The sequence below is a fragment of the Lonchura striata genome, chromosome 1 (assembly GCF_046129695.1).
Source record: "Lonchura striata isolate bLonStr1 chromosome 1, bLonStr1.mat, whole genome shotgun sequence".
NCBI classification, from domain to species: domain Eukaryota; kingdom Metazoa; phylum Chordata; class Aves; order Passeriformes; family Estrildidae; genus Lonchura; species Lonchura striata.
The window spans coordinates 107849545-107876077 of record NC_134603.1 but is presented as its reverse complement, the minus strand read 5'-3'; the positions used below and the strand labels follow the sequence as shown (position 1 = coordinate 107876077).

At 38.6% G+C, this 26533-nt stretch overlaps 2 protein-coding genes across 5 annotated transcripts in view; one reads left to right on the top strand and one right to left on the bottom strand.

The window, feature by feature from the left end:
* UBP1 (upstream binding protein 1) overlaps positions 1-15763 on the top strand; it is a 38330-nt gene extending 22567 nt beyond the window's left edge. Inside the window, exons 6-16 of one of the 3 annotated variants that reach the window (XM_021553282.2) lie at positions 434-586; positions 667-777; positions 1326-1433; positions 7913-8016; positions 8636-8690; positions 8874-8964; positions 10240-10330; positions 10954-11060; positions 12382-12524; positions 13111-13162; positions 13888-15763. In XM_021553282.2, the coding sequence (XP_021408957.1) occupies positions 434-586; positions 667-777; positions 1326-1433; positions 7913-8016; positions 8636-8690; positions 8874-8964; positions 10240-10330; positions 10954-11060; positions 12382-12524; positions 13111-13162; positions 13888-13925 (1053 nt within the window). In that variant the 3' untranslated portion in view covers positions 13926-15763. Of the gene's footprint in view, positions 1-433; positions 587-666; positions 778-1325; positions 1434-7912; positions 8017-8635; positions 8691-8870; positions 8965-10239; positions 10331-10953; positions 11061-12381; positions 12525-13110; positions 13163-13887 lie in introns of all 3 variants that reach the window. The other 2 variants (XM_021553281.2, XM_021553283.2) reach the window with 2 other exon arrangements.
* Positions 15691-26533, bottom strand: part of FBXL2 (F-box and leucine rich repeat protein 2) — a 51731-nt gene continuing 40888 nt past the window's right edge. For both annotated transcript variants that reach the window (XM_021546266.2, XM_021546267.2), the window contains 5 exons: positions 24576-24636; positions 23110-23154; positions 22774-22830; positions 18829-19041; positions 15691-17880 (listed from right to left, as the gene is read on the bottom strand). In XM_021546266.2, the coding sequence (XP_021401941.1) occupies positions 17773-17880; positions 18829-19041; positions 22774-22830; positions 23110-23154; positions 24576-24636 (484 nt within the window). In that variant the 3' untranslated portion in view covers positions 15691-17772. The remainder of the gene's footprint in view (positions 17881-18828; positions 19042-22773; positions 22831-23109; positions 23155-24575; positions 24637-26533) is intronic.

Sequence of the window (26533 nt, the reverse complement as noted above, 5' to 3'; positions counted from 1 at the left end):
CTTTATATAGTTCCTTAGAAGAAATTATAACAGACTGAAAATGGAACTGATATTATGCCACTGTAGTTGGGTTGTTCTACAGACTTGCTTAAAATTCCATAAAGAAGCAAAATAAATTGGGAGCATTGTCCAGTGAGATTGTTCATAATTCCTTCCATTGCACTGTTTTTCTCCCTAGATACCCTTAAGGGGTCTCTATAGCTTATAAACACATTGTTCGTTCTGATGTAGCAGCTGAAGCTATTATACACTGATTAAAAAGTCTCTGGAGTTTTAAAGGTGTTGGGCATATTTGTGCATACTCTGAGATGAGGATGCACGAAATGAAAAGCTCTCGTAGTCAGTGACCTTTTATAGCTTTGCTATATTTTTTACAAGAAACTGTTCATATGATGTAGGTAACATATTTTGTTTGGTCCTTGTTTCTTTTCAGGTACATTGTATCAGCACTGAATTTACCCCTCGTAAACATGGAGGAGAGAAAGGAGTTCCTTTTAGGATTCAGGTTGACACCTTTAAACAGACTGAAAATGGAGAATATACAGATCATCTGCATTCAGCCAGTTGTCAAATCAAAGTTTTTAAGGTAACATTAGAAAACATATCCTTTCAGCTCTAAAATAATTTCTCACTTGTATTCATGCTCAAATAACTGTTCATTTTTAGCCCAAAGGAGCAGACAGAAAACAGAAAACAGACAGGGAAAAGATGGAAAAGCGAACTGCACATGAAAAAGAGAAGTATCAGCCTTCATATGACACCACAGTTCTTACAGAGGTAACAAAACAAAATTGCATTTGCTGTTTTAGGAGAATATACATAGATATAGCACATTACTTAGCTGCAGTCTTGGAAGGGTTGGGGAAGAATTATTTCTGCATAGAGATAAACTTTTTTATTTGACAAACTTGTCCAGCAAGCAGCAACGTTCAATTTTAAGGTTTTGTTTAGTAAACATAGCTTTAGATACTCAATAGATGCTGTATTAAAACACACTTTAGATTGAACACTGTTTGACTGACTGTACTGAACCCTTGAGCAAGACTTTTGATACAGATTTCAAAATCTTGCAGCTGAAAAGCAAAAAAAAAAAAACAAAAAAAACGAGGGGGGACTCCTAAAGTTTATTTACCAGATTTGAGCTTCAAAGTCTGTTTTTCAGAGATTACTGAATTTAGGGCCAGAGCCTCATTAGGTTTTTTTATTTAAACATCAGTGAGTTCTATGCAGTTTTCTAAATATTTCAGAAGTTTTTAAAAGGCTTTTAGATCTTTCCTCACTGTATAATGAAAAGAAATTGATCCACATCTTTGGTGTTTGTCCAGATGAGGCTTGAGCCTATAATTGAAGATGCAGTTGAACATGAGCAGAAAAAGTCCAGCAAGCGGACTTTGCCAGCAGACTACGGTGATTCTCTGGCAAAGCGAGGCAGTGTAAGGGACTTCTGCTTACCTTTTGATTATGCAAGATGCCTTGTGCAGTGTTAGATATAGGAGAAACTTCCATTATGTAAAGTAAAAATACTTTGATTGCTGTGTCTTAATTTTACTCACTTCTTTGTATCTGAATTACTCCATGTTTGTTTTCAGCAAAGGAATCCTTCCTAAATCTAACACTTAAACTGTTACAGAGGGACTGTGTAACTTGAGTCAAGAGCTTTCAGTTTATATGACTTGAAATGAAATAGCATTTTACTTTGCTATACATGTGTAATTAGTGGAAGTAAGAACAGTTAAATATAGTGGTTTGTTCCTATTTGTACTTATATTCAGTAGAAGTTTTCATGTACATCAGTATTTTTAAAAAGCCATGTCGTGTTGCAGATGGTTGTTAGTGATTTTTCCTTAAGCCGTCTACGTACTGTGCTCCAAGCAGGTTTAAAGCAGTTCAGAAGAATCCGCTCATCTTCATGATCTGTTACGTTAACCCTATCTGTGCACCTTAGAGGGAATCTGACATATATCCTGTGCCCTCCCTGACATAGGTCCTGTGCAGTCATCCTGCCAAGGGTTAGCATTTTAGATTTCTTAAATGTTGTTCCTTAAGGAGGAGCAATTCCACATCTTTCATATGGCAAGCTTGAATGACTGTGGAAGGCCATTATTTGACTGTTCTGTGAACAGCCATACTGTGCTGAAGCTCTTTACCAATAGTGCTTAAGCATGGTTTGGGTTTGTATTTATGATCTGTGAAAGTGATGTGTAAAGTTTTATATTTAGGTTATAAAATACTTCAGTGAATGCTTCTTTTATTATATAACCCATGTAATTAACTGCGTGGGACGGAACAAGCAATATTAGTCAAGTGGGTTCTTTGGAGGATATTTGGATCTTTTCCTTTGTGCACCCAAAACTATTGTATGCCCTGAGCTGTCTGAATTTACCTTCTACTGTTCTTGGGTTTTTTTGCTTGATTTTTTTGGGGGGTTTTGGGGTTGTTTTTTTTTTTGTTTGTTTTTGTTTTATCTTTTAAGGTTCACCTTTATGATTCTTTGGCATTCTTTTACGTGTTCCAGCTGGCCCCGGGGGAGAGGCAGGAGAAAAACAGACTTTTATGACTTTTGCTTATAAAGCATCTTTTGAAGCTTGTCCTTGGAGGGATTTCTGTGTTTTTCTCTTGCTGTTACAAGTATTTCATTGAATGATTGTTGCTTATAGGAAGAATAACAGAGAAAGGTATTTTTAAACAGATAAGACAAATCCATTGTCCAGAGTAGGACAAACCATAGCTAATCATAACTAGAAGTTGTTTAACTTTTCCTTAACAATCTCTTGGAATACTAAACTTCTATGAATTACTTTAATTCTACGTTATCTTAATTGTAGTGAAGAAGAGCTTAGATAGGACAGTACTGGACTTCTGATGCCTTTCCCAAAGCACACAAAGGATAATGACCCACAGGCTATTTTGAATAGGACCTATGTACAGCTTTCCAGTTGTCTTAATCATGCAGCTCACTATTCCTTTTGCTTATTTGCCTGTAATAAAAGGCTGTCTTGAGATAATTTGGTCAGTTTGTTGAGAGCATTTTGAATTTTATCCACACTGGATGAAATCTTTTCAGCATTGCTAACTTGGTGTTGTTTGCAGATTTCAACACATGCAATTTCCATTATTAAAATGGTTTTTATCATTAGCAAAATTATTAGAAATCATCAAGCCCATAAAAAATATCATCAAACACTTTTTTCTGTATTCATAGTAAAGCTTTGGTTATTTCTATGCACTCAGTATTGGTTTAGCTATAGAAGGTGAAACTTGTTTGCTTGATGTAGAAAAGGAGTATCTGATCTACATCTTGAAGGCCAATTCATTTACCTTTTTCTTTTGTCACCAGACAGGCTGTTTTTTGTGGGCCCTGTAAATATGGACAAGGATGATAAATGTTTCTACTTAAAACAGTTCTGTCCTTGCAAATCTTTCTTTGTAAACGTGGCCACCAGAAGCGTTGGCTGTTTCCAGACTTCCCTCAAAGATGTAGATCAAGTGTTCCATATGTGCACTACTGCTGTCACAGAGGTGCTGAGACACAAAAAGTGAAGACCTGTTTCCCTCTGTTTAAGTACGAGATGGACACTGTTTCACATGTTATGTGTTTCTATATGATGGATCCTACATGTCCTGTAGAAGCTGTAGCTCTGTAACAGTAAAAAAACCAAACCAGAATTGTTTGGAATGTATTTTTACTAGATGCAGTCAAGACTGCTGATTTAATCAGTGATGCTTACTAGTTGCCAGAAATAGTACTCTGTTACCTTTTTTGAATTTTGATATTCTTGTTGATCCTGTCTATAATTCTTTTTGATTTTAAAGCTGTGAATTCTAATATTCCTGCTACACCTAACCTAACCTTTCATTACTTGCTTTTTGCATCTCATTTTGTATGTTGGCTTTTTTATTTTACCTCTCCAAGATTCTACTGTCTATTTGTTAGATATTACAATTTTTTTTATTACTTTTTTTTTCTCCTAGTGGATTATTTCAAGCTCAGTCACAATTGGATTTGGACAGATTGGTTTCTTACTATGCTTCCTTCAGAAAACATTGAATCTAATATATTTTCTTTTCAATTTAATTCTTATGGCTTTCTAACATAATGTAAAGAATTTGGTGAAGCTTCCTTTCTGAGTGGATGTTCTGTTCTTCTGTCCTTTTGAAGAACCAGAGGTGTTTTTTTTCTAGCTACCATCCCCCATCTTTCCCTTATCACTTATTTTCATGAGAATGCCATCTAGATAAGCTTTTCCATTACTTCTCTAAATTCAGCGGGTGTATCAATATTCACTGCAGTTCTGCAGTGTTTATCTCAGTGTTGTCCGAACAGACAGGACACAGTTAAATTGCTTGTTAGACTCCTCACACTATGGAGCATTAACTTTTTCTGTAGGTATAAAAGGCTACAAGTTTAACCTTGCCTTCTGGACTTCAGAGTGGATGTTTACGTAAATGTGACCTTCATTCAGGGGCCACTTTATGAAGGAGGCACTTTGTTTTCCTCTCTTTTCTTATATAAAAGTTAGTTCTTATCTAATGAAAAGGGGAAAAAAATCCCTACTGTTTTCTATCCCCTGCTTTGAATTTGTAAAAGCGGGAAAATTTGCATTGTAGTAGTTGGGCCTTTGCACTTTTTTCTGTCTGCAGTATTTTGGTTGATTTTTATAGTATTGTGGTTTATATTTTACAAGCTTGAATGTATAAACTACAAATTGATTAAACTTGGTCAAATGGTCATTTTTTTGCAGATAGAGTTGAATATAGAGCACACAAGTTATAAGAGTTTCAGGTATAGACCTTGAAATAAATTGGAATGTTAAATTGTAGACATGAAAGTTTGAAAAAGCTCCATACCACATGTAAGAAAATTGATGATTTATTCTCTAAGGAGGTGCTGTGCGCTCAAGTTTAAATCTAAATTGGAGAACATATTAGACTCACTGTATTTGGTTTTGTATTTTGTTTTCATGTTTATTTGGTCTTTGAATATAGTATGGAGTTCTTTGTCAAAAGTTCAGCTTTCCTCTCTTGTAAGGCATGAATTTGGGTAGATTCCAGTATATTGGAGGTAGGAAGGGATTAAACCACGGTTTAGAATAATATGAGATTTTGCAATTCCTCTGCAGTTAGGAATGTTCAGAGTTAAAATGCTATATATCTTAAATCTGGTAAGTCATACTTAGATCTCTTACATTTCTTTTTAACTCAGTAAAACGTCATTTGTGGCCTTTACAGAAGTCTGTTAAACGTCTGAAACCAAAATAGTTTTCTCCTGAATTAATCCCCTTTTGGAAATAGGACATCATTTCTGGAGTATAGTGGTATCAGTAGTATTGTATAGTATATATAGTATACTATATCTATCTATTTATCTGTATATATATATTATAATAGTATAGTACTAGTGTGCTAGTAATGGAGGGCATTTAGTTTTCAGACCTCAAAAACATGATCTTGGCAAATTCATCAATAAATATTGATTGCTTATTACAGGTAAAGACACAATACCAATCTTCTTTCTGTTCTGTGATGGTGCTTTACAGAGTTGAATTATTCCTTGTGGTAGGGTGACATTTTCTCATACGCTTTTGTCTACTGGTCAGGGGCTTCTGTATTAGTATCATTAACTTTCTGAATGTCCTTTGGTTAACTCAGTTTTGGCTTAGGAATGTAAAAAATATCCTGATGGATCAGTCCTCAAGGATGAAGTTGTGTTTTGTCCCTGACAGTAACAATGGCAAGTGCTTTTTCAGGGAACAGTGCTGCTTTCTGTGATCCATTTCCCTTGTAGCCCTCACCTCCCTCAATCCAGAATCATCATGCTGGATGTTAGAAAAGAAAACACATCCTTGCTTAGTCTTGGTAGTGTTAATGGATTTGGTCCGCCAGGCATTTGTTAATCCAGTTTGTGAAGTGCAGGACACTTGTGCATGAGAGTGATTCCAAAAGCATAATCAGCTGGGGTTAATTGCTGGAAGACTTTCTTGTTCCTTGAACCTTTCAGAATTAAGTATCTCAGTGCTCACTCATTTTCTCATTCCCAACCTGTAAAACAGAAAGAAGGAAAACAGAGGCAATAGATGTGTTGCAGTAGTATTTCACTTACTTATTTAGTGCTTCTTTTTAGTCAGCCTTTAACTAACCTAACCAGTCTCAGTGGATAGTGGTGTTTCTTCTGGAATAGGAGACAAAGCAGGAAAGCATGCTTGTGAGAGAAGAAAGGCTACTTCCTTTGGATTGGGATTTTATTGTTCTGAATACTTCAAATGTGCTTCTTCCTGGATTCAAACCCAGATCTTCATTGTGAAGAACTTCAGCTTGAAGGGTTTGCAGGACAGAAACACCGGCTGTAGTACCTACCTTGGGAATGGCTCAAAAGGTGCTCTCTGGCACCAGTGCATTCTTCTCTGCCCCTGAATTTAAATATATGGTGGCTAGAATCTTGTATGGGGTTGGTTGCCAAGGATGTGGAAATTGCATCTATGTGCCCACATAAACATCTCGGACTAAAAAGAGAATGTCACAAAGTTAAAGTTTTAATTGCACTTTCAAGGTAATTCAGAGGAACAAAGTTAATATTACTAGGAGGAGGAGGAATAATGTTATTTGGAGGAGGAATGTGTCACCGTATCAGGTTATAGAAGATCATGCTCTGTTTGGAGGCACTGTTAGTAGCCCAAAGGGTGGCTTTGACTACGTAATCAAAGACTGTGGACTCTGTGGCTAACAAAAATGCTGGTTTGAGTCAAGTCTCAGGCAGATAAAGTTCCTAATGCAAGACAAATTTACTTTAAATCCATGTGCCATTTTGGGGATCTTGCCATTTTATGCTAACAAATGAAGACTGGGGTCCAACACAGAAATGTTGCTAACTCTCTTACAGAAAGTGGCAGCTGGTGTTGCCCTTATTTACTATTTCCCCCAAATAGAGGAAGGATTTTTCAACACAAAATTGTTGAAACAAGTTTCCATTGGTATTAATAGAATAATACCCTCTGCCCTGTTCTACAAGGCTGTGATATAAATCTGGAAATTTCTTACAAGGTATTTAGCTTTGTACAGGTACATGATAAGTGTATCAGAAATCTTTTTTGTCTTAACAGGCATGGTCTTGGCTTACCTGATCTCGGGCTGCTTGCTTGTTTTAATCACGTCTTTGAACATATCAAAACTTGTTTGGTTTTTGTTTTTCTTTAAAATACTGGATTTTTAGTACTGTTGGAAGCACTAAAACTTATCCATGTTTAGAAAAGTTTTATCATGATGATTTAAAAAAATACCAAAAAAAAAAAGACTGACAAAATTTAACAGCTGGCTTATCATATACTTGTGACGACTTAAGCTTGTTTAAAAAATTCTAGTTTACCAAGCAGTTCAGAAAAATCAGTCCATGTAAGTACACATCATTTTAGTCCTTCAGGAAATTATTAAAAATTTGAATTCACAAGATTTCCACTGAAAATTTTGTTTGTATTTGATAACTCTCAAGGCAGTGGCATTAAATTTATCCACAAGGTGCAATCTATCTTCATAGCTTTACTTGATATCACAGAACACTTTTTGTCATGTCATTATCCCTGGAGTTTAAACAGCCCTTTCATCCTGTTCAGGATAAAATACTTTTTTTTCCAGGAGGTGGCTGAGGGTTGGTTGGCTTTGGTTTAAATGGAATAATATGTATATATTTTTTAAAGAGAAGACAGTATGAATAGAAGTCTTCATAAAATAACAAAATAAAACAGAGCTGATTTTTACCTGGAATATCTGTATATAATGTGTGGGATAGAGGGAGTCTTTATTTGGAAGTGCAAATCAGAATAGTCTGCAGATAAACCCCTAGCTTTAAATGAGAGAAGTGTGCATCAGAGTAAAAAAGGTATTGTCAAGAGAAACTTAAGTTTTAATTCTTTATCTTTAGTGCTCACCATGGCCGGATACTCCTACAACATTTGTAAACAACAGTCCTACTCCTGCTCCAACTTTCACCTCTGCTCAGCATAACACCTACAGTGTCCCAGACAGGTAGGTTTCTATTCTGTATCCCCATTAAAGGCAACATTTTAATCAGGCTTATTCAGAACATTTTCTGACAAAATTCAACTGTTCTGTTTCTGCTGGGGAATTGGGAGATTGTTTTGACCTATATGTTACTTTTAGAGTGTGACATTTCTATCACATGGTTCAGTTATAAGGTAATTACTTCTGCCTCACCATCTTTCTTTCTTACTATACATTTTTTAAAACAACTTCTTGTCCATCATATAGCAGATTCTTTACCTTTTCACTATTGTAATTTAGTCCTTGTCTATGGAAACTATTTTTAGCTTTTTTCAGTAAGAAGAGTCTTCATTTCCATCATACACAGTTACAAATAGCTTCAAAAAGTTGAGTTGGTGAAAGCATTTTGTTTTAAGGCGTTAATTAAACTACTGTACCCAAATCTGCAGTTCATCCAAAAATTATTGACAGTGGTGTGGTCTGATCCATATACTGTGGAATGGTCGTTCTCTTAAGTTTAACAAGTTGGAATCTTTTAATTCTTGCAACTGTGATATTTCTTGGTTTGGAAATTTTCAACAATGCTTAAATATTTTGGTTTATTGAATTCTAGTAATACTTGGTTTTGTTTTTTAATCTGCAGCAATTCTTCCTCCCCAAATCATCAAGGAGATGGCACCTCTCAAGGGTCAGGAGATGTGAGTGTTTCCTTTCTGATATTGGCCATAAGTCTATTTGTATAGCTGTGTCAGAGTATTTGATTTACACTTGATATTATAAGAAAGTGTTGAACTGAGGGAGATTTTTTTTTTAATTGCTTGGGTTATGTTTGGATTTTTTAGTATCTGAATTACTGTATCCAATCTTGTTTCTTACAGCAGCTTCATCCTTCAGCCACAATCCAGGAAACTCAGCAATGGTTGCTCAAGAATAGGTTCTCTGCCTATACAAGGCTCTTTTCAAATTTCTCAGGTATCTATAGTTTACTTTTTTTCTTTCTTTGTGTTACTGAGCAGGTTCTGTGTGGGAAAAGAGTTCTTTAAGAACATTATGGCATACATATTTACATATATTTATTTACTAATTTGCTGGTTAAAGAGCAGTGCAGTTCCCGCTGTATGTCTGAACAGAAGACACAGCAATAGATGGACGGTGTGGGGCTGTGTTTTGAAGCCTTCCATGGAACTGTGCAAAGGGTGGCATGACACAGTACTCACCCTAAGTAAATTCCCTTTTTTTGGTGACACTTGATGAGGACAGTGTTGTGAATGATGCCAGCTCTCTGCCTCTTGCTTAGCTCACGCTTCTGTCAGAATTCTTTTTACCAGGCTTTTTCTCTGGGAAGATTTATTCTTCTGCTGCTGGTTAGATTTTGACCTGTGCTTCTTGTATGAGGGTTGCTGAGCTTTCTCAATAAACTTTAGTACTGAATTTCTGACAAAGACTCTTGGAAAGCTTTTCTTCTTTTTCATTATTATCTTTATGAAAGTCAAGTACTAGCTAGATGGCTTTTTTTTGTTTTTGAAACAAGAGGTGTAGTATGTGTGAGTTTTATTATACTACCTCAGGGTGGGAGTTTTTTTGCTATAGTATTTAAGGGCTGTGATCAGTTATTTTTGCTGACTTTTGTGTATTCCTGTATAGTCTGTGGAGTATTTTCATGCATAAAGACTATTTTTTTCCTGTTTTCCCACTCAACTATTTCAGTGACTGATATTTCAGAGTGTTGTTTTCTTTGGTGACACGCATGCTGCTTCTCAAAAAATCTGTCCTCCCACTTTTTGCTTCAGCAGCACCTTCTATAAACGAGTGCATTGTTGTAACTTAAGTGCCCAGAGGAAGTGGTGGATGGGTAGTTGAATGTCTGGGGTAATTCACTGCGTGACAAACCATGGAATATTTTTGCTCTGTATTTTGAATGTGTTCAAAATCCACTACCCTGGGGTGCCAGCAAAAACCACTGTTTCTCTAGAAATGTCATCTCTCTCCACAGAAATTGTGTGCCTTGCAGACTCGTACTGTTTCAAAGCTGTAAACAGCATAAACTGTAACTCACCACCTTTGGAAAGCAGGTTGATTTATTTGGCACTCACTAGAGCCTGGCTGAATTTTACTTATTCCTGTGTCCCAAGTTCCATTTTTGTCATGGTGAAGTTTGTTACTCTTGGTTTAAATGAATGTACCATTTATTTTAGAAAGAATTCATGTGCTACAGTATCTTCATTAAATCCTCATGTGTTTGTCCAGGTGCTGATTTATTAAAGCTGACAAGAGAGGATCTGGTACAAATCTGTGGTCCAGCCGATGGAATTCGGCTGTATAATGCACTGAAATCCAGGTGATGTGCTGATTGTGAGGCTGAGTAGATTTAGATGGGGATTCTAGAACTGGGAGATTTGGGAAGTTAGTGTGGATGGGCCTTGGTGCCTGTGGGATCTGCCTCAGGAGTTGGTAGCAGTATGTTTAAAACTCTCCTCCACACCTCCAGGGCACGCCCAGGTGAGATGCAGGTGGGCTGTAAGGCTGCACCAATGCAGCTGGGCCCTGCCAGTTTTTTTGTTACAGATGGATTTATTGCCAAGACACAAAACTGGTCATCTGGGGAGCTAAGAACAACCTGAGGCCTTTTGAGGCTAGGTATTGCTAACACAGGCAGCATCCCAGGGGATGTCTGATTCTGTCTGAAATTGCCCTATTCTGGAAGAATTGCTGTTGTTACTCGGTAGTCCTGTTCCAGGAATCCAACATGCAGTGCCCTTAGGAGCTCTGAATGGATTGAAATCTTGTTTAAATTCAGCAGCACCTGAGACCACTTAGTTAAGAGATTAATTTAATTTTTTGGGCTCAGTGATAAAAACCATATCGAGTGTACTGTTAGCATAACAAACCTACAGTTGTGGCCTATCAGCCTCCGCGCTTGCAGCAGCCTTTTGTGTGACGTGTGGTTTCCTTGGCCGGCAGGTCCGTGAGGCCCCGTTTAACAATCTACGTGTGCCAGGAGCCCCTACGCAGCGTACAACTGGAACGCCAGGACGCGGGCAGCGCGGACAGCAACGGTGCAATATACGGTACGGCAGGCGGGCACGGCCGGGCGTACGGCACTCAAACTGCAGAGGCGGGCAAGGGCCGCCTTGCTGCTCCTGCTGTACAGAGCAACTGTGAGAAGCTGTGTCACAGCGATATTGCTGCTTTAACAGCACAGAGCAAACAGAATCTGAAACCTCACAAGGTTAAGGCACTGAGCATTTTCAGTCCGTTGATAAAACTAACTGTAGTTATATGGTCATGAACGAAGGAGCTCTGGAATCAGCTGTGCATGTTGTTGCAGACAAGGCATCAACCATATAAATGTAGGTGCACATAAAAGCTTCATGCAAATATAATTCTTTCCCATTTTCTGTTAGATTTTGCTGTCATTTTCTGTGCAGCTGAACTAAAACTGTAGAGCCTGGACAAGGAAAAACAGCCAAGTAGTGAATGCGCTCTTGATTTTAGTATTATTTTCCTGAGAACTGTTGATTCAACACAGATGGAAATGTAACTGTTTATTTGTAAATCCATGTCACTCTTACAGTTAAGAGAATGGAGCTATTTAAAATTAATCCTTACTTGCTCTTGGCTTCAAGAGACCTCTCTCCCCAGCTAAAATCTACACAGGCTACTTCAGTGGTGCTTGTGGATTTTCTGTGCAGGAACCTAGGTGGAGGAGGATCTGTAAATAAAATACTGCTGCTCTCAAATACATGTTTTCACTCAAGATATCTTCAGCCAGAAGAACGTGCTAACTTGGAGCTGCCAAGAGTTTCTTGCACTGTTAAATAAAGATATCGAACTGTAAATACAGCTTCAAGCTGAACAGCTACTTTGGCTTACTGTTCTCTTTGCTGTATTGCATTCAGCTCTGAGGTGATCTGTAGAAAGTTAATTGAGACAGTTGGAAAAGGCTTTATTTACCAAAAACCCAGAATCCGTATCTGTATTTAAAGCAGCAGCACATAAGTGGGATGTAGGTATTACCTGATTGTTTTGGGACTGCCTAAAATTACTTTCAAAACCATCTTTAGGTGACTCTCTTAAAGATCCATTTTAAAGTGTGTTTGAAATGCTTGTGCCTTTTTCTGCAGGATACAGGAAAAAATGTGGAAATTGCCTTCAGTCTCAGAGCAAATAGAAGCCTCCCCCATCACAGTTGTGTTTATGATTTTTCCCTGAAAGAAAAGTTAGGGCAGTTCATGCTTTTAATGAGAACAGGGAGAGCGTAAATTTAAAATTTTAGGTTTTAAAATTTTTCAAAGTATAAAGTAAACAAATAAACAAATTCAGATATTTTTCTTATAGCTATTGTTATCCATTAGTACCATGCTTATGTAAATGATTTTTTTCTTGTAGTTTATCATGCAATCTACTTAGAGGAGATGGCAGCCTCAGAAGTCACACGCAAGCTTGCTTTGGCATTTAATATTCCTTTGCATCAGATCAACCAAGTTTACAGACAGGGTCCCACAGGCATCCACATTCTTGTTAGTGATCAGGTAATTGAATTTTTTTTTTTTTTGGCATTTTATTTATGACTGGAATGGAGGGTTTTCTTATGCTTGCTCATTTATTACTGGTTTATCTGTTTGATAATGCATCCCTAGTGTTTGCTGACATTTAAAGGTTTTTTTCCTTTACAATAAAAGGAAGGATGATACAATGAAAAGAAGGATTCTTTCAATGTGATTTTTCCTCTGCATGACTAAACTGAAACTATGAGAACACAGAGGTAGCTGGTTTATATAGCTCTGAGAAGCTGCAGCCATTATTTAGTACATATTTATTTTGAGCACACCCAAAGGCAGAGAGCATTTAAACACTGTTGAACTCTGCTTGTTCAAGTGTCTGCTCCACAAGAGTCCCAAAAACACAGCCACGCTCCCAGCTGGTTGTCACAAGAGTAAAGAACAGTATTTTAATAGTAATGGATTTTAATTTGGTATATGCCTGTCGCTTGCTGAACAAAACCAAAAATACATGATCGCCCACAAAAGGCTGTGTTTAATATCAGGGTTGTTGAGGGTTGTTTTTGTTTCATTTTGGTCATACTCAGAAGGTTTTGAAACTGGTTTTTTTTTTTAGATGGTTCAAAACTTTCAAGATGAGAGTTGCTTCTTATTCACCACAATAAAAGGTATGTTGTCTTTTCTGACAGTCTAAAACTTAATTGTTTATTCCAGCAAGGAGCCTTCTTTAAAAATTGTAACAGTTTTGCATACACAGTGGCAGAAGATGGAGTTCTTCCTCTCCTAGCCAGATTTCAGCCTCTGTATAGCATCTCAGGCTCTTCTCTGAGCTTTCAATTCAGAACCAATGCAGGATTTGGTAACAAACTTATGTAAAATTCAGTCAGCCATCACTGGACAGTGATGCTGCTAATAATTATTGAAAATGTTGAAGTTTCAAAATAGGTTAAAAAAAAATCAAAAATCTTGGGAGTAGTACTTCCGAAGTTCAGAAACTTGAATCTTGAGTCCTGAGAGTCAGCAAAACTGAGCATAACATTCTGTTCTTTCTCTGTTAGTCAACAGTCATCTTCATTCAATAGCCTGTTGTTGAATCCCACTCTTCCATAGAACTCCAATTTATTTCTGGTACAAGGTACCAGCAAATGGCTCTAATCAGGGGACAAGTTTGACTCTGCAAACTTTACTTACGGAAACTGTCCCTCTTTGAAGATCCAGTTACAAATCATAATTAATAACATTTTTGTTTAGCACAAGTGGGAAACCTTCACGTTTTTGTTGTACATGAGTTTATTATCAAAGTCCATGCTAGAGTGTTTTGGTGCATTGGCTTGTATTTCTGTGATTCTGTTCAACAAAGACAGACAGACACTTCCTTTGGTTTTTTTTTCAGCTGAAAATGGAGAAGGCTTCCATATAATTCTGAAGTGACATCACACACGTGCTAGACTGATATTCCAATGCAGAATGAAGTCCTGCCTAAAGATTATGAAGATCATCCAAAACCTTAGGATCTAACTTCACTGTATAAGATGTTTCATATTGAAAACACAAAATGACCTTTCTAATGAGCTGTTTGATAGGTGAACTTTCTTATCACTGCCATAGCTAAGTGTCCTCATGAGAGGTATAATGCCATGACAGCTTCTGTACAGGCATGGAAGACAGTGTAAGCAAAGGTGCTTGCCCTTCACTGAAATAAGGCAAACTATGGCCAGTAGATACAGTTTATAGAAGTGAAGCTGTGCTGCTTTTCTATTACCTGTATCCAGTTGGAGATGAATGTAAACTTATTTTGGGGCATTTACCTTTCTGTGCCAGTTTGTCTATTACGTGCTTGTACCTTACGCTGGTTTTATTTTTTGATGTTAGCAGAGCACATGCTAATCTGTGTGGAGATGAGTAGTTACGGTGATAGTGATCAGGTTGTCAGGTCTTCGAGAGTAAAGCTGTCAAAACAGCTTCCCGTGTAAATTGTGTATAAGAGTGTATGTAAGAAGTGTAAATGCCAGAACAGGGCTTTTAAGAAGCCCTAGACAGATGCAATATATGCATGCAGCAAACTGCATTATCAATAGTACCTTATTGGAGGGATTAATATAAATCCTATGGGGTACCAAGTAATTGTGTTTTGCTTTAATGAAACTGAATTGCCTATGCATCCTTTATGTTTAGTTTCCTAGGTTCTCTGCAGAGCACTGCTGCAGTTTAACTCTTTGCTTGTAAAATTGTGGGTTTAAAAATAATGGCAGTGAGAAGTGGGGTTTTCAGTGGAATTATGCAGATAAGGGAAAATGACCCACTGGCACCACAGGGCTGTCATAGCTTTCAGCAGCATTGAATAAATTGCTTGAGAAACACTAAATACACACCCTGTAAGTTTCCTTCCCAGCAGGTGAATGCCCTGCTGGAGCTCCTATTCTGGACAAGTCTGCTCTTATCTTTTCAGTTGACCTTCCTGCACCCTCCATCCATCCATACTGTACACCTGTTACAGTGCCTCTTCCATATGACCAAATATTTACTTTACTCTGAAACAGGCAATGTGCTTTCTTGGTATTTTGGATGTGTCTTGTAAAGTCATGGCACAGCATTTCCTAGGCTAACATTATGTTCCAATTGGTCAAGTACTTGGGGGGGCGGTATTTCCAGAGGTATTAAGCGACAGTTTCAGAGCTGTTATTCTGTGCCTTTGGAAAATTCCAACTTGATCTCTGGCTTAAAAGCTTGGGAATAGTTTGCTTTTTATGCTGCGGTGTTCTGTGTAAACCAATACTACAGCATGTAAAAAAGCAACTTTGACTTTTTCATTTCCCCTTTCATAACTGGCTCAAGTGCTTAGCAGAAAAGCTTCTGAAAGCTGTAGCATTTTGAAAACTTAGATTTATCAAACCTAGCGGTTTTTTCCTATTTTTGGTTGTTTGGGTTTTTTTCTGCACTGAAAGTAAAATTTTATGTACTTACACATTTCTGCCTATAAGTTGTTCATCTTTGGGTATTGTTTGGTCCTAGTATTTTCCTGAACTGACACCTGTGTCTTTTTAGCTCACACCATATTCAAATCCAAATGTTTTATAAAAGTGGAAAAATCCTTGATTGGAAAGTATCCAAGTATCTAATTTTAAAGAATATTGAAAGTTGTACAGTAGTTTGTCCAGCTCACTTGAAATTGGAATTAAATTATGGCACCAGCAAATGGCTTTCGTTTTTTAATAAGATGTACACATTTCAATTTAAGTATAATAAATGTTTTTCGATAATTTTGTAAATGTGCTTTTCTTTTTGTTTACTTCTTTTTTACCCACACCCACATTAGAGACAGTCCATTGTTAAGATTTAGATTAATTGCAAGACCTGCCATAGCAAGAATCATTGGTCAAGGTAAGGAAGGGAAGTAAACCAGCCCTGCAGTATATCCCGAACACAGTGCATTCACATGGATCTTCTGCTTCTAGCAGAAACCTTGCTTAGATTTGAAATAATTCCAACAAATTCAAGTTTGACATCAGCTGATTGTTTAAGTGTCCTATATCAGAGTAGGTTCCATTTGTTTTTGTACATATTCAATGCAATAGACTTACAAGGTTCATTATGGTCATAGAAAAAAAAATGAGCCAACACAAGGCAACACATCTTGTCATATTGGTACCAATGACTGCCCTGGTACAGTTGAGAATAAAATCTAATTAAAACTCTCATTAGACCAGCAGTGTCTGGAACTCTTGTGATTGTAACAGTACTCCACTACTATGCAAAAGAAGTCCAGATTGGCATACTTTGTAAAAGTAAAGAAATCCATGTACTGTAGTCTAAGTTGTAATTTAACTCCAAAGCTGCGGTCTTAATTTACCGTCCCCATCCTCTGTGAGTCCACACAACCCAGCCATTGCTGGCCACAGAAGTTCATGTTCACACTCACTCCTTTTGAGAAGTTGTTTAAAATTTGCAGGGGAGAAATGGCAGTACTGTCCAGTAGTAGCTTTTCCAACTGCTTTTTAATTTTCAGTAAACACAGGCCCGAACTCTTAAAATATATACACACACACACACACACACAGAGTCAAAACTTACACAAAAAAAGCTTTCTGAATTGTCAAGTAGTTTCTCTCAGATAATTAAATTGCTTAATATAAAAGTTTGTCTAATCGTCTAGCACTGAAAAACTAAGGATGAAAGCATGGCCTTAAGAGTTAATACACATATTTTTTATCATCATTATTATTATCATTCAGAAGCTAACAGCTTCTGAACCAAATGTGAAGAGTTTGGCTTTCTACATTTGAAAACCACAGGTTTGGTATGGTTCAACTCCTGCCTACAGACTGATGAGCTCACATGCTTGTCCCTAAAATGGGTGGCCAAACTAAATTCCTTGCTCCATCCTGTCTTCTGTAGCTGAACCTGTGTTCCATTCATCTGTAGAAAAGCATGTGTGCTACACCCCTCCTGGAAGCACTGCATCCTTTCCTTCCAGCCCGCAGCGGTCCCAGAGGACGCGGGGATGGCATTAACGAAAGCACCATGGATGGCTGTGGCAGCAGGTACAGTAGAGTGCACAGTGGATTTCTCACCCCCGTTCAAGGCCGATGGCATCGGGCAGAATGTGCGTCGGCGATGAGCAAGCTTTGTACCAGCAGAGTTCAACTGAACCAAGTCCAAGAACTTGGGAAGTGTTTCTAGTTCTATGGGTATCTTGTGGTACTACTTTACCTTTTGACATTACCTATTATGTCCTGTTACATAATTAAATATGAAGCTGAATCATGAAAAGAACAAGCTGCTGTTTCACTGTAAGAGCTTATGATTACTTTGCATTTTTTGGTCAATATCTGCTAAAGCTGATTTGTCCTTAAAACCTGATGCTCGATCTGTGGTGTATATTACAGAACAGCAGGCTCAGTTCCTTGGTGTGGCAGCCTTGAGCCCCACGTTACAGCAGAACTTCACACCAAGTAGTGCTGACAAATGCAAATTAACTTCCAAGTTTTGTGAACTTCCACCAAGTAGCTGCTACGCTGCAATGCCCACATGTTTGACACGGTACTGCAATTCTCATGCCAACAGAAGGAAGGAGTTACTAATACAAACCAAAGCATCACCAACTTAATCCACATCTGCACATTACGTTAAGATTTTTACCTGGAAAAAAAAAAATGCTTTTCTGTCACAAAACTGGATGACCAAACACCACCATTAGAACTTGTCAGGAAACTTGACTCCTTCTGCTGACTTGCTGTCCCATTCTTCAACAACATTTTTTGTGTGGCTGCACTCACTGTCAGAGGATAATACAGCATCTGCAGAGGCGCTGTCCGCTCCCTCCGACCGACGGAGGGGGAGTTACTGGAGCAAAGTAAGCATGAACTTTCACATGAGGTAGGTGAGCCTGTGGGTGAAAAGGCTGCATTATAATGGGAGAGAAAAGAACAGAATTGAAAAGAGCACACCTCAACTTTGTGCTAGCAAGGACTCTCATTAAGGTTAGTTAGCTATGAAGAAAGCATCTATACAGTGGATACTAGCCAAGCTGTCTTCTCCTCACATGTACTTCCTCATGACTATCCAGCTAAGGCACACCAGTGTCTGGGTACTCACACAGGGATCCCTCTGGTTCCCCAACAAAGCACTGATGAGCCCAGACAGCTCAGGAGAGGCACATGTTTTGCTGCAGAGTTGAGAGGGGTGGACTCTGAGGGACTACTGAGGGACAACTATTCAACCTTGTCTCCCATATTTCTGCTGCTGTTATCATCCTGGAAAGCAGAATGAAATAAAATTGTGCTTCTGCCTTCAATTTGAGTCACTATCAGGGATGATCTTTCCAGTTACAAAAGTGTTTGGATGCAAATTTGGGATACAAAGCCACAGACAAGTTTAACTTCAAGGCTAAAACGCTGCCTCCACAATGCAGGTGGTCCCTGACCTAATGGGTTAGATACTCAGGGAAAAGGTTTGGGGCTGGATTCCAGGGCCTGAGGGCCCTACAGCCCATCAAGTGAAATATCCATGCAGATGTTTTACTATTGGCTCTGTGTATTAACATATATGTAGGATTTAGCATGCCACTACACCATCCTAAAAACAGAGGACTTTACTTGGAAAAAATACAGAAGGCAGAAGATAAGAGCTCAAGATTCCAACAGCAAAATGTCAGAAGTTAGAACTGATAATTACTGCTATTCGTAGAGGGAAGTTACACACATGGGGATCTAACAGAAGGACAGTCAGACAGTTTATCCAGCCTTCCTTGCCTGGACATCTTTAGGACTCCTACAGTCTCAAGCAGTACCAACAGCTCTGGCTTTTCCATGGGAACAAGCCAGGAAACACATACTCTGATCCGTTTGATTCCAGCTCGTGTGACTTGCTGACAGTCGTACAGCTCAATTCTCTCCAGGTTGTGGCAGTTCTCCAGGTGTTCCAGAGTCACATCCGTGATGAGGAGACAGTTATCGAGCTCCAGCACCTGCAGCCTCTCATGCCCACAAGTGCTGTTGCTCAGATGAAGAATCCCATCATCAGTGATCAGTTCACAGTGAGATAAGCTCTAAAATAGAGAAGCAAACAAGTAACAACATCCCTCAGTCCTAAGTTACTCGAGCCTCTGGACATCAGAAGTCCTCTTCAACCTCCTTCACTTCAGTGGTTAAATAGCTATAAATAGTACACAGCTGAAATCCATAAAAGTAAAAAAAAAGAAACTGCTTTACGTAACAAAATGGCTGTATTTGATTTTAACTTTGCTTCAAAATGAGCTGAGTCCCAAAACACATCACTGGCAAAACTCTTCAGGCCCCTTTGCTCTCTATGAATGTGGGAATTCTCTTCCAATTGTCCCACACACTGCAAACAGCACCGTGCCAGAAACAACTTTACAGGATGATCGAGAACATAAGGGAAGAGATGAGTATCTGCTCAGGGGTTACTGTTTCACAGCTGCCAAGTTCTCATACATACACCAGGACCAAGCCTGTGCAAGTCCACACAGATAGAGAACAATCAGAATAGACTGATTTGCCAAATAACCACCTCAAAGAAAAACAAGCCATGAACATTTGGCACCCCAGGCTGTACAGACAAGGAACAATAAACATCTTGTACAGCTGCAGGAGCAGTCTTTTCTGCACCAGTCAGCATATTAAACCAAAAAAATCTGCTCCTCTTCAGCATATTTTTTTTACTCCCTTGAATTTGAAGAACATGGAAAATGATGTTGCATCTTGGGCAGTGGCACCACATAAAGCACTCTCCTCATTTCTTTAGGGAATTCATGACTTTTGGAGAAGCACGGATGATGACAACAACAGGAAACAGACATTCCTCAGAGGCGGCTTAAAAAACCCACTCTTTGTCACCACTGAAATGAATGCTCTCAAGTTTTCCCCAGTGAAATGTGCAGGATCTGTGAACTCTACTCCTCTTGCCCTGGGCTCTGAGCTAGTGCCTTGCTTTATGCTTAGCCCTGGGTTTTGCCTGTACTTGTACCTACGTCTAACAGTGCCTGGTACTGAAATAGCATTTCCTTGCCCCAAGTTGTTTTTTTCACACAGCAACTGATGAAGAAACACTTGCAGCAGTCCAAAAGCACTTTTAAACTCAGAGCAAGCAAATAGCAGTGCTCAAAAGGACCTCCTGCCAATCCCCCAGCTCTAGCATGTAACTTTTCCCCTCTCGGGGTACAACACATCTTTTCATTCCAGTCTGACCAGGCAACCTGGGGACTTCCAACCTTTCTTCACCTCAGCTGCAGTCATGAGCATTTCCTTCCTGCTACCAAACACATGGGGTCTGTCCTGCTCTTTGAAACAATTTGCTTTCAACTTTTTTTGCCTTTGCTTTACAGAATGAACAGGGAACCCAAGAAAGGCTGGGAGACAGTTCTGCATCTCCCCTGGAGTCTGACGGGAGCCACCGCGGCAGCTTCCCTTCAGCTTCAGCTGATTCAATTTTACATGCCAGGTGTGAGCAGCCAGCAGGGACTCCAAGCAACACCACACGGGAAACTGTCTCCAAAAGACAGCAGAAATGATGCTCTTGCCCCTACCAACAGTGTTTTAACTCCTGCCACACATTCAGGCAGTCTCTCAAGTCCTCAAAGACATCAAGTCTCTCCTTTCTCTGTGTACGTGCTCTGAGCACTTGGTTTGGCTCAGAGCCTGGGGACAATCAGCAGCTGCGGGGTTAACCAACATTTCTAAGAGACCTGCTGTTCCAAGGAAGGACAGGAGGTTGTGTGAAGCTGCTGGCTAATTAGGAGTGTTCAACACCAGGAAGTAAGCAGCTTATAAAATCAGCTTTCCTGGGACACAGTATGTGGTACTGCAAGGACAATACAAGATGTACAGCTGAGTTCGCAGAACTTTGTAGAACAAATATGCCAAATTATACACACTTCATAGTAAATCACAGGATTTTTCTGACTTCCCAAGCCTGCTAAAAAGCATTGATAATGTGGAGTTTTACACATACAATTGCTTGAAATCTTAAGAACAAAGAGATATGGTCAATTATTTGTTGTTGTTGTTGTTAATACATACTAAATGCTGTGCATAAATCAAGTATGGCATGACATACTATGAGAACTTCACATGCTGTGAAGAATTCAATTGTCTTCTCATCCTCAGCACTATCATGAGTATTTCACAGTTTCTCTACCAATTTAAATGTACAATTAAATTCTTTAAGCAGAAATTACTTAACTACATTAGGCAATACAGCACTCTAATACTGACCATTTGCCTTTTTCCACCATCTACTGAGTCTCCAAACATGATAAAAGTAAATCCAAAGTTGAGCTCTGCAACTCCAAAACGTTTGCTCTAACTGCAAATACACTAAAGCACAGCTGCAAAGGAATTTACAGGACATTGGAAGCACCAAGATTAGCTCATGCACTGTATTTGGCACCTGCCTGCCTTGTCTTGTCTTTTCCCGTAATTCTCAGCCACTGCTGTTCCCACACACAATTTCTGAGTATTTGTCCTTCCTATCCACAGTTTTATATATACATATATATATACATATATATATATACCAAAGAAATCAAGTTTTCTGGTTCCCTTTGAAAAGCTGTGATGTTTTACCAATGCCACACTTCTCTGTCTGTGGGCAAACACACAAAGGCCAGCAAAGAGGAGCAGGCTCAGGAAAAAATGCTTGGGATTTATGAGGTTTTATGGTATCTTTGTTGAAGCATTGACAGAACTGGTACAAAAGACCTCTTGCAAGAACTGCCTGCAACTGGGATTACAATATAAAAACGTGTCCCATCTAAATGGCTCCACAGCTCCTGACAACTGATTTGGTTTAACATCAAGAATGATGGTTCAGAAATGAAGCTGGACAGTTAATAAGGAAAAATAAAAAGACAACAATATTAAACAGTGAACAAGCTCCTTTTAAAAGCCATCCTTCCTCATGTTGCTACCTTAGTAACACTGGGTAACACTAATCATAACAGAATTTAATTAAGGAAGCAGAACACCTTCCTTTAATCCCATCTAAGAACAGATTATACAGATACTTGCTCTCTCATGTAGATCTAAGTAGTTATAACAAATGTACACTAAAAGGACAACTGGCCTGAAATACAGGAGCTCCTACTGTAAGAACAATCCAGCAATTTTCAAGTACCTTGATTGAAGAACAAACAAATTTATGTTACCTCGAGTTGGTTTTGATGATCTGAAAGATCTAAGCTACCACTCCCTAGAAAACAGTTCTTTGAAATCCAATAAGCAGGATACCCCACTCTCAGTCCTCTCCAATTATGTTCAAAAGTCAAGTCCAAGGAAAGCTTCCATAATTTATTATGTAAATGTAAAAAAGTGCTTGGAAAAAAGCGCTTGCATGCTTACAGAGTGATTACATTTATCTTCTCTGTGTGGTTTTGTTTATTCAATATTTGATGTGAAGTGTCATACTCTCTAAGAAAATCATTACTGAACACTTGAGAATATCCATACAGGATCTAAGTGCTTTAAGTTAAATCTAATATGTAAGGAATCAAATATGATGGATGTTAACCATAAAATAAAAGCTTTCTGGTTTTTACTCACTGATTTGGTAACATTTTTTTAATCACACAACACATGTAAATATTTTAGGAGTAATGTGCTGCTTTTAGAATACTTATGAAACTTGCACATATTTTGCAGTGTCACTGTACATCTAGAATTATTTCTAGACACAGAGTGAACAGCCTGGGTTTGTACTGCAGGAGTTGTCTGTGTGTGTCATGGGGCAGAACCACAAGCCACAGACCAGGAGTTACACTTACCAATGCCTGAAGCTTAGGACAGTGTATGGAAAGTTGTATCAATGTGCTGTCAGTTATCTGGGAATAAAAGAAAACAAACATCAGCCATAAGCAACAGATTGCAGGAGAGGCAACCCTCCAATAAAGTATCTCTTTCTCTACTAGATGAGGCTTCTGTTATTTCTGGAAAAAAACTCATCACCTGTTACTCTCCAAGTATTTCCTTGTATCGAATTTCCCAATAATTATTTTTATTTTCTACCATAAACACAACACCTAAGACCATCTAGGAAAAAGTGTTAATGTATTGCATTCTTACACTGGACATTCAATATTCCTTTTCATATTAAATCTCACCAAAACACATTCTTCCAAGTCCATCTTCTCCAGCTCATGGCAATTCTACAATAAACAAAAAATTAACAGATAAGCAAAAATGAAATAAAACCACATATAGACATAAAACCATGTACAGGACTTATAATATGGGACAGAACAGCTTGCAAGAGGAAACTGTGATCTAAAGCCCTTCAAATATTTGATCACTATCAAAAGACGAAAAAAAAACCTGTTAAAAGAAATAAACAGATGAATTAACAAGCAATACCCCACCTCCCTCTGAAACATCTATATTTCAGCCTTTCTCCTACGAAGTGAAATGTCTCCTCCTTGTCCTGTAAGGTTTGAACAGGACATAGCAGTGCTCAGCAGCCCTGCTCCCCGTCCCCCCTCACTCCAAACCCATGGTATTTACAGCCCGTGCACTAAAGCCAGCTCATCTGCACACACACGAATCCAACTTCTGCATTTATCAGCTGCACCTAACTCATCTGGAATACACTTAAGCCCACGGCACATTTCTCTTCATTGTCATACATTAGAAAGAAGCCTTAAAACCAAATTGCTTTGCCAATGAATGCTGAAAATAATAAAATAGGGTCTATTTTAAGGGTGGAAGGAAGCTGCATGTCACACCTATATGAACAATTTTCTCAGAGCAACATTCTGAAAGACGCCCAGCAAGCTTTCACAAGTGCTTTCAATGTCTGATCATGACTAATTTCAAAAAAAGAATGTAACCTTGTGACCATGCAGCAGACCACACAGTGCCAAAGCTCAGCTCAATTCCTAATCCATTTTTTTCCAGGAACAGAAAAAAAAAGGCTTAAAGAGGAGGCTTGAGGTGACTACCAAGAGCCTGAGGATGTAGTGCTGGACAATCAGAAAACCACTCTGTTTAACCACTGTGGCTACCAAAAAAACACCCCTTTTCAGTCACATTAAATATCAGAAGCATAAATCCCATTTACAGGGTATAATTTCTGTACTCAGTCTTCCTAACCAGCAAACACTCATGTCTAACATGAAGCATTTGACACCACCAATATGCTTACTGTATGTATTTACAGCATGAACCAGGACACTGTTTCTTATAGTTTATAATGTATAATGTAAGTGATCTGTAATTTAAAGTTATCTTCAGAACAATCTATTATATGTTACTTTTTTGATGTAACTATCACAAGGGAAATTTGGCTAGAATACATAATATGAGTTTAGAATTATGTTAAGTGTAATAAACACAACTGAAACAGATGAAAAAAGAAAAAAATAGTGAAAAATGCAAAGATGGCAAATTAGATCAAGTTGCAGATCTAAGTATAATCCAGAAATAAACCAGCTTTTTAGTCCCCTCCTCAACTGGCTTCTTTCTACTTTAATTTTCCTCTTCTCATATTGCTTCCCAGCAGGACTACATCAATTCACAGCTGCTTGGCAGCAATGAAACAGGGCGAGCTGTAACCTTCTGAAATGACCCTTACCTGTGCGAGAAGGGTAAACCCAGCATCTGTGAGATGTGAACATCTTGCAGCTTCCAAAATCCTGGAAAAGTTTTAAATGTTAAAGAAAACATTCACATAGAGAAAAGCAAACACATTTGAGATACAAATCTGTCTTCTGCAACTTAAAAGTTCTCAATAGCAAAAGTATGTGTATATATACACACACACCACACACACCCTCCCCCTACTTTTCACCGTGATTTCAAATTAAAAAGCAGACTTTTAATCCCGTTTATCAGAAGATTCTGACAGTCAGAGAACATTAAGTGGAAAAAAATTATACACAATTAGGATTATTTTAACATCTTGTTTCACTAAAAGCATAGTGATCAAGTTTTCTCATGTGTTATCTGAGGAAAGATAAGGGAAAATAAACCCTGAGTTAAGGAAAATGCAGAAGAAGCCTGCATCTAAAACCTGTTATCTAAGCACAGGCTGCTGGGAAACCACAAAACTGAGAAAGTGTTTACTGGAAATCCCCTCAGAGCCTCTGTATGAAGCACAGTGAAACAAGTTACCAGAAAGCATGGAGCTAACGATCTGCAAGCCCAGAGTAAGAACAACAAACTTTATCAACACAACCTTAGAGAAAATGACAGTGTTTGAGAAAGATAATCCTAACACTCTTCCAAGAAGCACTGGGAAGCAGTACTGACAAAAAAAAAAAAAAGAAATCCAGAAGATGAACTGCCCCAAAAAGCACAACTAGTAGCCACAACAGGCCTCCATCCCACTAGTGATGTAGTGACGTCTCTGTTTTCTTTGTCCTTTTTTAATTAACACTTTCCTTTGCAGGTGAAGTGAGTACCAAGATGAATAAGGGGAAACCACAGTGCCATGGGATGAGCAGCACAAACCAATGTGGATGAGCCAGTGGATGAGCAACAACTGCTGCTATACCAGGGCTGGTGGGGAGGAGGCAGGGAAAGAAGGACAAAAGAACTTTTTGTGGCAATACCAAGAAGCCTCCAGATCCTTCCACTGGTTTGGGAGGTCATTTGAACACTCTCTCTAGAGAGAAAGTGCAAAGGGAAAAGCCACGTTGGGTGCATGAATGAATTACAGCCTCACCAAAGTACAGGATGAGGGGCTCTGACTATGACTTCACTGAATCAGGCTCTTCAAGCTATAAGCAAGAGGGCAACCAAGTTTAGAGCTGAGCAGCCCCACAGGCTTAAAAATCCACTTTCAGAGTTCCAGTCTTCAACAAGGTTCAGAAGCACAAGGGAAACTCAAGCCAAGTACAAGACAGGAATCTCTTCCAAAATGGATGCTACTAATACCTCTTGGACTTACTTTACAGACTTATATTCAGGAATTCTGTGTTGTCCAGCAAGGGCAGTTAGCAGCCTATCATAAAATATTCTCAGCTACTCTGAAAATTGCCTATGGTACCAAATAGGAAGGGGAAAAACAACACCACCACAAAAAAACTCCCACAACTCAGGTCACATTTGTCACCCTTCTAAATCCTTTCATCAATTACTTGCTATAAACCACATCTCATTACATGGCTGACTTTATAGGGGGGTGGAGAGGCAATGACATCTGCAATGATATCCAGAATAATGAGGATGCTACTTCCTGCATACCCAGTTGAAAAGACAACTATAGCAACAGAAGAATAAGAAACCAGAAGATAAGCAGCTCTAGCTTTCCTGACACTGGGTGTGCAGACAGGGCAGGAGAATGAGGAGTGAGCTGTAGACACACATGCTGTATTAATGAGGCCCCAGAATGAAAAAATAACCAGTTGGGAAGGCACTGGGTAGCATGGAAATAATGAGTAATGTTCTCTTGTTTTACTGATTGTGCTTAAATACAGAGGGTTCTTCTTTTTTTCCTGTTACTGCTGACATGAATTTCCCAATCAGTGATTTGTGAAAAAGTACCTAAAAAAGGAGCTGATGAGGCAAAATGATATCTAAAGGATATTC